Genomic DNA, 12523 nt, shown 5'->3' with positions numbered 1-12523 from the left:
AACCTGTAACAAAGGTTCTGAGGACAAAGGGTCGAGTTGGAAGTAGAAAAAAAATACCATCCTATAAAGTTTGTATAAATTACTTTTCGACAATAGTTTCCACTGGTTATCATCGACTGTCCTGTATCAGCGAAAGGTGCGCCACTACCTGGTATTAGTTGTGGTTCCATGAATTTTCCACCTGCATATTACTGAACCAATTGTACCATCAGGGATGTTTAAGGTCTGTGTTATGTCTCTCTAGCTTTTGTATTTGAGTTTTATTTAATAATGTCTCCGAGAGCTTCATCTTCATCGTGATTGCTACACGTTGTGTGAAATCTTCCCACCCGACGGCAACACTTTTTTATAACGACACCAGACGCAATTTGCATGAGAACATGCCCCCCCAGCGGTTGTATCTAGAAATAAAATAAAAAAAACTAGAAAAACTCAAAGAAAGACCGAGGGCAAGGCAAGCTCAAGATGAACACAAAAGCTGCTCACAGTACAAACACATCAATAAAATAGAAACAAAACACAGAACTTAAATTAGGGGAACACAAAACAGGTGAGCACAAACACAGGAAGTGAGGCAGACAACATTCCAAACTTTTAGTGAGGTTGACCTCTTGCAGTCTGGGAGGGGAATTGTCCATGGTGGGTGTGACAGTTTATATAACAGCTCTGCACTTCAGAAATGAATAATGTGAGAGGGGGAAAGGAAAGCAGCACACACTGATACAAAAGCTCCAACCTGACTCGGTGAAGTTAGAGATAACCATCAAAAGAGAACTGCATAAGCCTTGCAATTGAACATCCAGAAAGGCACAAGATGGACAAGAAGGACGAACCCATGAGTTTTAACGAAGCCGTAAACAAGGCAGCCGGTTCAATCCGGCGCTTTCCTCTGGTTGAGGTGCGAGGCGTCCCACTCAGGAATTGGATAGCTCAAAACTGGAGCTCCATTTGGGCTTTCCGTCCAGATCCATCTGATTTGCTCATCTCCACCTACCCCAAAGCAGGTAAAAACACTGAGTCATTACAAATTATGACCAATCAAATTGCTGATATTATATTGTGCAATCTGATTTCAAACCTAATAGAGGAATTAATTATGGATTTTTATTCAGATCATTGGTAATGGTCACGTTTTCATGAGATCAATACATATTCAAATTGGTGCAAAGTGACCAATTTTTTACTTTTATTTATTTATTTATTTATTTGACATATTTTATTAAAACATTCAGTTTGACAGAATCTAATGAGACTAAACTAATGGGATTGCTGTTCTGCTTGAGTTCTTTATAGTCTACCAATTATCCCTACTACATAGTATAGGCGTGAATCATTCATTTTAAACCACTAACTTATAAATGTCCTGTTCTGCTTCTAGAAAAGGCGTGATGTGCTAAATTTAATTTGAGTCCTGATCCAACAGGTCAAGGTTTCAATGCCACCTTAATGCATTAGGTCAGTTTTAGGCACTTAGATCATGGTGTATTTTGGGAAGTAAAACTGCAACACTCTGAAAGGTACAATAACAGTGGAACAATTTTCATTTCAAGTCAGTGTTATGAAGGACTGTCATGGTGTCACTTGGAATCAATGAGGCTGTTTGCTTACTTTTAGATAGAGATGTTTAGATAGAAATGAAACAAGTACCAGCCATTCAAACAGGTCAAAGATTGCTTTTACATGAAGGAGAAACGTTGTTAATTCCACATTCCGCTTCATCCTCGTCACCAATAATACAGCCGGCGTCATCATTCAAACCTAAACTCGCCTCAAAGTGAATGTTCGCTGCTTTGAGCTTTTGATTGTGACCGCGGAGTCAGACTCCTGAGGCAAGGAAACCAAATGAACACAGGTAAGTTAGCGTTCGTCACTATTTAGCGTTAATGCTGTTGAAAATGTCTGAAAGTGATAATTAACTATTACCTATCACGACGGCTTCAACAGTAAATATCATGTACCACATACTGTACTGTTTAGCATACCCATTAGGAGGATGGGTTGGGGTCGTGTTTCTTTAGGCATTCAGTGAATGCTAATGCAGGTTAACAGGTGCAGACAGTCAGTGGCTAACGGAACTTAGCTAGCTCAGTAATGACGATGCCAAAAGTTCTTTACGAGGTTAATGTGACAAAAAGAGAGGTTAGGGGTCACAATAGGTTGTAATGCTTTGCTCTATCTCTTCAATCGCTGCTAAAGGCGGGAAAATAAATATTCACAAGTCAGTTAGATTTTCCAGTGCCATTTTGTTCATTAGGAAAGAGGAGGTCACATTTCCAAAATGACACAATTTGGGATTCTGTGATGCAATTTCTCAGTTAAAGCCCAAAAAGGCATTGTCCATATTTTGTAGCTAACAACTAACCAACACTCTTTTTTTATTTTTATTTTTTTTTACTACTTTTACAGCTTTTCAAATAGAAGGCAGTGGGACTCTTGTCTACCCAGATGGCAGGAAGATTTATAAGCAGTTGCATCAACTCCAGTTCTTACATCTGTCAAAAGTTTTAATGATTTTAATAAACATCAACAGAATTTCATGCAGTTCTTTGTTTATTTTGTGAGCATTTTAGTAGAATTTTAAAATACGAACAAATTGCAGTTGAGGATAACTGTAGGGAAAAAAGTAAAAACAACTCATCTGTGTTATTTTTTTAAAACACATCTTTATGTGGAAATGTTTAACACAAAGCACGTGTTAAATGTTCAAACCCGCTGATTTGTGTTGTCCTTAACCAGACACGCAGGTGTGTTAACAATTAGCACATGATTGAGTGAAGGTTCGTTTTGAGTGACCCTAACCCTACTGTACACGAGAAAAAGCAAAAACGTGTGATAACAGTCCAGTTTACATGACATTAAGTGCACCGCTATCTTCCTTCGTTAGCTTTGGATTGCTCGTTCATAACACCCACTGGATCACAAGTCGGTTACTCAGTTTTTTCCGATGTTTTAAACGTCTCATTTGATCGAAATCTGACGTTTTCCTAAATTCTTAAATATATGGCTTGTTTGAGTCATTTACTTAAAAGTATATATATATATATATATATATATATATATATATATATATATATATATATATATATATATATGTACACCACTGTAGCAGCTCTAGGAGTACATTTCTGAATACTTTCTTGTGTATAAATAAAGGAGATACCATGTTGACATATTTATTTATTTATTTATAGCGTGGTAGATTTGACATTTTCAAAGGGTAAAAAATACCTGAACTCTGAAAATATTAACCCATTTATGAAATAAAATGGACCCAGCGTTTTTGTCTAAACGAACCATCCTTTGGGTTGAAAACCAACCCATTTGCTGGGTTCAAATTAACAACCCAACTTGATGGGTTTAGTTTAGCCCAAAATGTGTTCTGTCCTATATTTACCCAGCCGTTGGGCTAAAAAAATAACTCAATTTGGGTTGTTTTTAACGCAGTGTTTCTTAGATTGTGATGAGGGACACTCTCTATTCACCACAGATTAAAAAACTGTCATTACTGAATGTTATAAAGCAATGTAGTATGGCACTCTACACATAATGGATCTCATTCTTTGTGACAATCTATTTTGCCCAGTGCCTTAACCCCATGTTATCTTTACTTAGCTTTATATATGGGGAAACCTCAGGACAGACCCAGCTCTTATAAACTGTTCTCCTCAGCTGGCACTGGACATTTAACATAATTGTAAGAGGGTTCCAGACAAAACCATTACTGTTTTAGAAAATCTGTGACCTTGGGAGATTACAGTAAGAGGTGGTCACTTTTGGAAGACGCTTTATGCTGCACTGTCCAGTGCCTCTAATCTGATGTTTTCTAATAAGCGAGGGAACATAACAATTAGTACCTCACGTGTACCATGCATTTCAGAAGCCACGTGGCAAATAGCTTGGTTAATCAGTAGTTTCCCCTTGTCACCGATGTAGTTCTTGTAGTTTATATAAAACTATATATTGTAAATGGCTTTTGCTGTGGACAGAGTAGCAACTACTACTATAAGTATACTATACTACTATAAGTATACTATACTACTATAAGTAATATGTTAAACCCCTAAGCTACCTGTGTATAATCAGCTAGACCTTACAGTGGTCATTTTAATAAGTGTAAGAGCAGATCTTGTGTAAAATAGTTAAAACAGTAAAAGCCCTTTTAAACGAATCAACCTTTACGACTATGTAAGTGTTCACCAGAGATCCGGCAGAGGCTGTTAAGCTGCTTGAGCAAGATTGTAAGAATCTGGCTAGGTGGATTTGCATCAGGTTTGATTAGTGTTAGTGTGTGCCTCAGACTTGTTGTGAGAGTGACATTTCCAAAGACACACAGTGAATTGAAGTGTGTGGGAGGAGTGGGGGAGGATTATTGTGCCTCACAGCATGCTGTGTGCCCTGCCAGTGTTTCTTCCAGAGGTATCAGATGCATCCAACCATTTCCTACCAAGCTGACTTCTGAAGTAAACTCTGTATGGATCCATTCAGCAGAACATGTCTTCATCTGAAGGACCTTGTCACTGGTTCCATAGATGGTCACCCCTGGATCTGGGTTAGGAATGGTTTCCATAGCAGAAACACACTTTTGGGCACAACCTAACAGTAGTTAAGCAACATATGTGCCCATAATATGTAAATTTCCTTGAACCAAGCCCAAGCCCTCGGGCGCATCTGTGATACACCTGGAAACATAATCAAAAATGTTAATAATAATCTGCTGTGCTTGCAACTACATATACCCCATCTAATGTCACATCCATCTGAATAATAATAAAGTCATCAAAACTCTGGAAAAACACAAATGGAACTATTGGAATTATGTTGTGATAAAAAAAATCCAAAATAAATCAAAATAATTGAGTATTTTAGCATCTTCAAAGTAGACACCCTTTTGCCTAGAATTTTCAGAAATGCATTCTTGGCATTTTCTCAACTGATTTCTTGAGGAAGCCCCCTGGAGATGCTTTTTAAACAGTATTAAGGGAGTTCCCACCTACGCTGGACACTTATCGGCTGCTTTTCAGAATATTTCACTCTGAGTCGTCCGTTTAAAAAAATAAAATAAAAATGATAAATAAAATAGTTAATTTTCTGATGAAAGAAATGAATATGTTGGCACAATTATATTTTTGTCTACAACACTGATTTCAAACAATTAATCATACACCTTCAGATCAAAAGGTTTTTAAGATTGTGAGAAACATTTCAGTCAAGCGTCCACAAACTTTCGACCGGTAGTGTATGTGCACAGTAAAATAAAATTGCTGAAAAGCGAAAGTAAAATAAACTAAAGAGCCTCCTTTGATCGGTCACAAGCCTGCCTTCCATTTCTTCATTTCCCTCCGAACCAAAAAGGGAATTTTTACACCCATATTTCCCACAGTTCCCGCACCTTACAATGGAGGTTGGAAGGTGCTAACGAAGTGTGTTTAATTGAATTAAATCAAGGCATCTAGCGCTGGATTAAGGAAGGACTCCACTGCAACCGGAGCCATGGAGGCCCTAGCATTATAAGACAACACACCAAGATATACACACTGGTTTCATTTATTCATTACTTCTGCAGAAACATTGTCAGTGCTGGGGTCACTGGTAAATGCGGTGCTTGCCTTGACTGTACATCTTATTTTTAAAGACAATAGGTACTTGCTTAAATCTTATTCAATATGTTACCAGCTATGCTTCTTCAACAGCGTAGTTGTTCTGTAAAGCCTTGTATAACATGTGAAATAAAACCTTTCATTTTACAGCATAAATATCACTCTACAGTGATCTCGTTCCTATTATCCTATGCTAAAGTAAATCTGCACCCAATGCATTACCCAGCACATGGACTCTCCTAAACAACACACACTGCAGACAGTCCGTATGTCGTCCAATTAAACTTTCCTGCACCGTGACCGTCTCATCAGCAAACTCGTAACAAAAGCTGTACACTCTTACATAAACCAACCTCATGAAGTCAGTTCTCCTGCTTCCCCATCCTGCTTCAAAACGGCATTAAGATAAAACCACAGTTTAAAGCAGCTATCTGTGGCTGGGAAATTAGAGAGCAAAACTGGCCTCTGGGTGGGAGGGAAGGCATTACTGTCTCTCTTATATTGTATAAGTATGCTCTCTCTCTTAGTTAGAAAAGGTGGTTGGCTGGGCTTTATGTGTCTCGGAAGAAAGAAGTTGCTTTCTCCACCCTCTCCAGTTGGTAGTTGTCATGTGATAGGAGAGAGTTTGCTAGTTGGCAAGATCAAATTGGGAGAAGATTTATAACATCAGGCTGAGGGAGTGTGTGTTGTGCAAACAGGTCCAAGCTCTAGTCTTATATGTTGTTCTGGTTGAGGACCCAAATGGTTTGTGGGAAGAAGCTCCTCCTCATTCTCTCTATGTTGACCTTCAGGGAGTGGAGGCACTTCCCTAACCGTAACAGAGAGAAGAGTCAATTGTTCGGATGGCTGAGGTCCTTCACTATCTTCCTGGCCTTGGTCAAGCACAGGTTGCTGTAGATGTGCTGAGGGTGAGGGAGAGTACGACATGTCTGCCCACCCATACTGCTTGTGGTCTTTCTGTCACGAAGTTGGAGAGCCACTGACAAAGGGATGGGCTAAGTCCCAGGTCCTCCAACTTGGTAGTGAGTTTATATCATTTATATAGGAATTATAGTGCTAAATGTTGAACCGTAATCAACAAACTGCATTTTAACATAATTTCCCTTCCTAATGTACAGATGGCTCAGGGCTGTGTGTAAAAATTGTGTGATGGAGTCCTCAGTAGAGCGATTGGGAAGGTATATGAATTGTAATGGGTCCAATGTGTCAGGTAATAAAGAGGCGATGAAGTCTCTGACCAGCCTTTCAAAGCACTTCATCGCAAGTGAGTCAGGACTACTGGGGGGATAATCACGGAGGCAGGCAGCCTGGGGTTTCTTTGGGACAAGAACGATAATGGACTGTTTGAAGTATGTGAGGATTACTGACTGTGTCTGGGAGAAGTTGAATATCTGTATGAACACCGGTGCTAGCTGGTCAGTGTAGGCTCTAAGGACCCAACCTTAGATGATGTTCACTCTCCTGAAAGTCTTCCTCACATTGTGTGCAGAGATGATCTTTATTGAAAATTTTTTTCTTCATCGATAAAACAGGTACCACATGGACCCAAGAAATAGTGGATCTGCTGCTGCATAATGGAGATGCTGAGATTTGTAAGAGAGCTCCGACTGCCGCACGCTTCCCATTTCTGGAGATCCAGTATCCTCCTCCAGTTCCATCAGGTAAAAATACATGGTTGTAAACTTTAGATCCTTTGATGAATGATTATGACTTTGCTTGAAAAGACTCTGGAAACACCACAGATACTACACAGACACACACAGGCTTTTTTCTGTCCTCTACCTGTTTTCCAGGACTGGACCTACTAAAAACATTGAAACCTCCCAGAGTCATAAAGACGCACTTACCCATACAGCTGGTGCCTGAAGGATTCTGGGAAAATAAATGCAAGGTGAATGTAACTATTGAAACAAGTTAAGACAAAGTTTGTTTTATTTCAGAAGTTATCAAACACTAATGTTCACTAATACTCACTAATATACAGTCCCCTCTGCAAGTATATGAGAGATCAGAAATTCAGCTTTCATTTCCTGATATTTACATCTACAGTCCCCCTCCGAAACTATTGGAACGGCAAGGCCAATTGATTTGTTTTTGCTGCTGACTGAAGACATTTTGGTTTGAGATCAAAGGATGAATATGAGAAGATATTTTAGATTTTCAATTTTAATTTCCTGGTATTTATATGTAGATGTGTTAAATATAGAACATTTTATATCAGATCACCCAATTTGTAGGCGAGCAAAACATTTTGGAACATGTGACTGACAGGTGTTTCTTGTTGCCCAGGTGTGTCCTGTTAGATTGATTGTTTAAACAATCTGAACATCTACTCTTAGGTTTTAGCCTGCATTTTCACCTGTGAAGACTGCATTTGTTGTTAAAAAGGATAAAGCAACATGAAGATCAGAGAGCTGTCTATGGGAGAAAAGCACGCCGTTTTGAAGTAAAGAAAAGAGGGAAAATCAATCAGAGGCATTGCACAAACATTGGGCATAGCCAGTAGAACAATTTGGAATGTCCTGAAAATGAAAGAAACCACTAGTGTACTGAGTAACCTGACATTGATCAGGTCTACCAAGGAAAACAACAGCAGCTGATGACAGACACATTGTGAGAGCTGTGACAATGACCCAAAAACACACTGCCAACTCGACAAAGGACTTCATCAGGGGAAAAGCTGGAAGGTTTTAGACTGGCCAAGTCAATCACCAGACCTTAACCCAACTGATCAGCATTTCAGCTCCTGAAGAGGAGACTGAATGGAGAACCCCCCCCCCCCCCCCCCCCCCAACAACAACAGGCTGCAGTACAAGCTTTGAAAAGCATCACAAAAATAAAATACAACAGTTTGGTGATGCTAATGAGGCACTGGCTTGTAGGGGTACACAACCGAATACTAAGCGTTATTTACTTTAATTTACTTTAAGACTATTGTTCCAATACTTTTGCTCACCCCAAAACTGGGTGGTTCTTAATGCAGTGCCGCCTAAGGACCCGAAGATCACGGGCATGCAATATTAACTTGCACCCTCGTCCCTTGAACACAGAGATTTCTCCAGATTCTCGGAATCTTTTGATGATATTATGAACTGTAGATGATGAGATGTTCATAGTCTTCACAATTTTTACGTTGAGGAACATTCTGGAATTGTTCCATAAATTGTAGACACAGTTTTTCACAGATTGGTGAACCTCTGCCCATCTTTATTTCTGAAAGACTCTGCATCTCTAAGATACTCTGTTTATACCCAATCATGTTACTGACCTGTTCCCAATTCACCTCCAGCTGTTTCTTTTTACTAACATGTACCTTTCCAGCCTTTTGTTGCCCCGTCCCAACTTTTTTGAGACGTGTTGCGTCATTCAAATTCAAAATCAAAAATTCTTAAAAGGGTACATTTCCTCAGTTTAAACATTCAAAATGTTTTCTGTGTTCTACTGTGAATAACATCTGGGTTTATAAGATTTGCGAATCATTGCATTCTGTTTTTATTGACATTTATTTACATTTTACCCAACTTTTTTTTTTTTTTTGGAATTGGGGTTGTAGACAGATGTAGAATCTAGGGAGCTTCTGTCCATCTGAGATCAATCTCCACCTGAAAGGTATCATGTGCTGTATGTCTCCTATTAGATGTCAAATTCAGCCTTTCTGGTATATTTTGTAACAGTTATATGATGAAAGGTAATTAAGGCTCAAGAAGTTCAGTTACTTGTAATCATGAACCACGGCATTTCTACCAGAATCTTCCTCTTCCTGAATACACTTTTTGCCCCCCCCCCCCCCCAGGTTATTTATGTGGCTCGAAATGCTAAAGACAACCTGATCAGCTACTACCATTTTGACCAAATGAATCTGATTCATCCAGAACCAGGTTCATGGGAAGAATATCTCCAGAAGTTCATGGAGGGAAAATGTGAGATTCGACAGTGTTCAATAATCTGAAAGACACATAGTTAGTACCTTAAAATTGAGGTTCTTCACTAATATGTATGTCCACAGTGGCCTGGGGATCTTGGTACGACCATGTGAAAGGTTACTGGAAAGAAAGAGAGAAGAGAAATATCCTTTACATGTTCTTTGAGGACATGAAAGAGGTACAATATGATTTTAGAAATTTCCCAACCATTGATATCATGTAGAACTTCACAATATGGGTTTCCAGTCTGAAACTACGAAATGAATGTTTGCATATAATGAGTTTATTCCCAAAAAGTAAGAGTATATCCTCGAAATGGTGCACAATTAAAATATATACAATTAGCAGTAGCAGCAGTAGTGACCATCCTATCATCATCAGCTTCATCATCATTGTAGGTGCATAGAAGGTTTATGTCCAGGTCAACCTCATTATTTATTGGTTTTCCTTCCAAATTCAGAACCCTCGTCGAGAAATAGTGAGGATCATGCGGTACCTGGACCTGTCGCTATCTGATGACATCATCGACAAGATCGTGGAGTTGACGTCCTTTAATGTCATGAAGAACAACCCAATGTCCAACTACTCGTCTGTCCCAAAGATTATATTTGACCACTCCATCTCTCCTTTCATGAGAAAAGGTCTGGATGTACAACATTACTAGCATTTCTCCCAGTTCTCAGCAAGTCAGTGTTACACTAATGTGTTTCTTTTCCACAGGGGAGGTTGGAGATTGGACCAACTACTTCAAACCTGCTCAGTCCCAGATGTTTGATGAAGACTACGCCAGAAAAATGGCTGACGTGAACATTCCCTTTCGCACCAGGATATGAAAGACGTCGTTGACATGAATCTAAACTGGTGCTGTCATGAACGGTTTACTAAACACAGATATGCAAAGATCATTTATTACTCTATGAAGGATTTGTAAAAAGAATAATAAAACTTTGGAAAAGATTCAGTTATCTTTTAAATTTGTACAGGGTTACAGCATGAAGAAATTAATAATGAGTCCGATTTAATAATGTGTCATAAATAAAGACCATTTTAATATTAAAAGTACAAACAATATATATGGTTTTGTATCCTTTTCCAGCCTGATGAGCATCTTTTTCAGAGGTCCTCAGAAATCTGCTTTGTTCGTGCCTTGATACATTCCCACAAACGTGTGTTGTGAAGATCATACTTTGATAGAACCCTGTGCTTTAAATAAAACAGGGCGCTTCTTCACTCACACCTGATTGTCATCCCATTGATTGAAAACACCTGACTCTAAACACCTAATTTCACCTTCAAATGAACTGCTAATCTGACACGTTCACATACTTTTGCCACTCACAGATATGTAACATTCGATCATTTTCCTTTGGTTATCATCGACTGTCCTGTATCAGCGAAAGGTGCGCCACTACCTGGTATTACTAGATAGCTATATCTTCTGCACACAAGCTAGTGTCGCTGTGATTGTCAGAGGAGAGAGAATATGCAATCCCACCCAGAGAGCATAGCCATTTTTGCTCCCTTGGTCCAAGATGACTGCGGTGGCATCATTGGGATTTGAACTTGCGATCTCCAGACAATGCTTTTTTGTTGTGCCACTCTGGACCCTGATATTATTGCTAATGAAGTACTATAACTAACTAAGTTATAGAAGATTTTAATCATCTTCAGGCTTCTGAGTCCAATGAAAAAGACATTTCTGTTGGCACTTCATTGAAAATTGGTTAAAAATGCTTATGTACCCTCAATGACCTCAACCTCCATGCCTGAGGTGAAACTGCTCAGGTCTCTGTCATAAGCGAGAATAATCTACACAACAAAGATGACACTATGAAGCACTATGAAGAGACTGCTGCCTTCAATGGTGGGTGTTTTAATTCCGAACTGCAACGAGACTTAGGAGTTATTGCTTCCCTTACAACAAAATAAATCTTTTCCACATCCCTGAATATAAGAAGAACTATTTGTTTGAAATGCCTCATAAGGGAACGTTACGGTATGTCTCTCGAGTTGAACTGACATCAGCATCAAACGCCCAAAAAAACTTCAGGTTGCATTCTTGAGTAATAAGAAAACTGGGGACACGGGCTCGTTTTTGGACAATACGGTTTGAAACAAAACAGAACTAATAAGCTATGTTACATGCGGTTTAAGGAATATGTGCGGCAGCAGGTGAAAACCATTCACACGGTCAATTCAATGTGTTCCTTTTGGTCATACCTGACATTCTATCATTGTAAAGTTCTCCAAAAGGGAAAACTGAGAAAATTGCGTATAAAAATTTAATTACAGTTCTCCTGAAAGATGCTACACCTACCTGTAACCTAATCTACTATAGCACTTATGCTACAGGCTGCGATCTAGTACATTTTTAGAGTAACCCTGTAACAGGAAGTTGAGCGCTGAGAACATATCGTACAGTGTGCGGTCCAGCAGCTCGTATTTTGAGTGGTTTAAGACATACTTTATACTTTGTTCACCTGTGTTCCATACAGCAGGTGTGTTTCGCTATGGAAAGCGGAACATCCCAAAAGCATGACGAAACTGCGTGACTCACTGAGCAGCGTGGCGCCACCCATTGGGGGGCACAGGGCAGATAAATTTAAATGTGTGACTCACTCGGTGGCACGAGTCACAAAAACATGTGCAGCCAAGGAACAAATTCCAAGAGTTCTGAAGCCCTGAAAACGTCATAACCTGATCTATCTATCTATCTATCACTCTAATTAAATTGCAGAAGTTTGAACGTGTTCAAATTCTTGTTTTTAGACACCAAAGAACCACTGGTGGTCAAACTGGTAGCTTCATCCTTTATACATGGAGGTCCAGGACTTAAAGCCCTATATTCTAGTTTGTACTCGATGATGTGTGGACAGGAAAAGCAATTGGTGAAGATTGATTCCTGAGATCCATGAAGTATCCAACAGGTATATTTGTTGCGCATATTTAGTTGTGATTAATGTTAATTAAATATCAGTCATATAAGATAAAAAAAACCTATCA

The 12523-nt window shown here is 39.1% G+C and overlaps 1 protein-coding gene across 1 annotated transcript; it reads left to right on the top strand.

Moving 5' to 3' along the window:
- Window positions 1–685: 685 nt before the first annotated feature.
- LOC128617248 (sulfotransferase 1C1) lies at window positions 686–10541 on the top strand. The gene is made up of 7 exons (XM_053640314.1): window positions 686–1004; window positions 7130–7258; window positions 7391–7488; window positions 9391–9517; window positions 9604–9698; window positions 9981–10161; window positions 10241–10541. The coding sequence occupies exons 1-7, from the start codon at window positions 815–817 to the stop codon at window positions 10351–10353; spliced, it is 933 nt and encodes a 310-aa protein (XP_053496289.1). The 5' UTR covers window positions 686–814; the 3' UTR covers window positions 10354–10541.
- The last annotated feature ends 1982 nt before the right edge of the window (window positions 10542–12523 follow it).

This window comes from Ictalurus furcatus, chromosome 13 (assembly GCF_023375685.1).
Source record: "Ictalurus furcatus strain D&B chromosome 13, Billie_1.0, whole genome shotgun sequence".
NCBI lineage: Eukaryota > Metazoa > Chordata > Actinopteri > Siluriformes > Ictaluridae > Ictalurus > Ictalurus furcatus.
The sequence above is the reverse complement of the archived record's forward strand: the minus strand, read 5'-3'. Positions and strand labels throughout refer to the sequence as shown.

Bases quoted from the DNA above. Each gene is read 5' to 3' on its own strand.
- LOC128617248 (XM_053640314.1), top strand. From the start codon at position 815: ATGGACAAGAAGGACGAACCCATGAGTTTTAACGAAGCCGTAAACAAG. The intron at 7,259-7,390 runs GTAAAAATACAT...CCTGTTTTCCAG, and splicing joins TCCTCCTCCAGTTCCATCAG to GACTGGACCTACTAAAAACA. The intron at 7,489-9,390 runs GTGAATGTAACT...CCCCCCCCCCAG, and splicing joins TCTGGGAAAATAAATGCAAG to GTTATTTATGTGGCTCGAAA.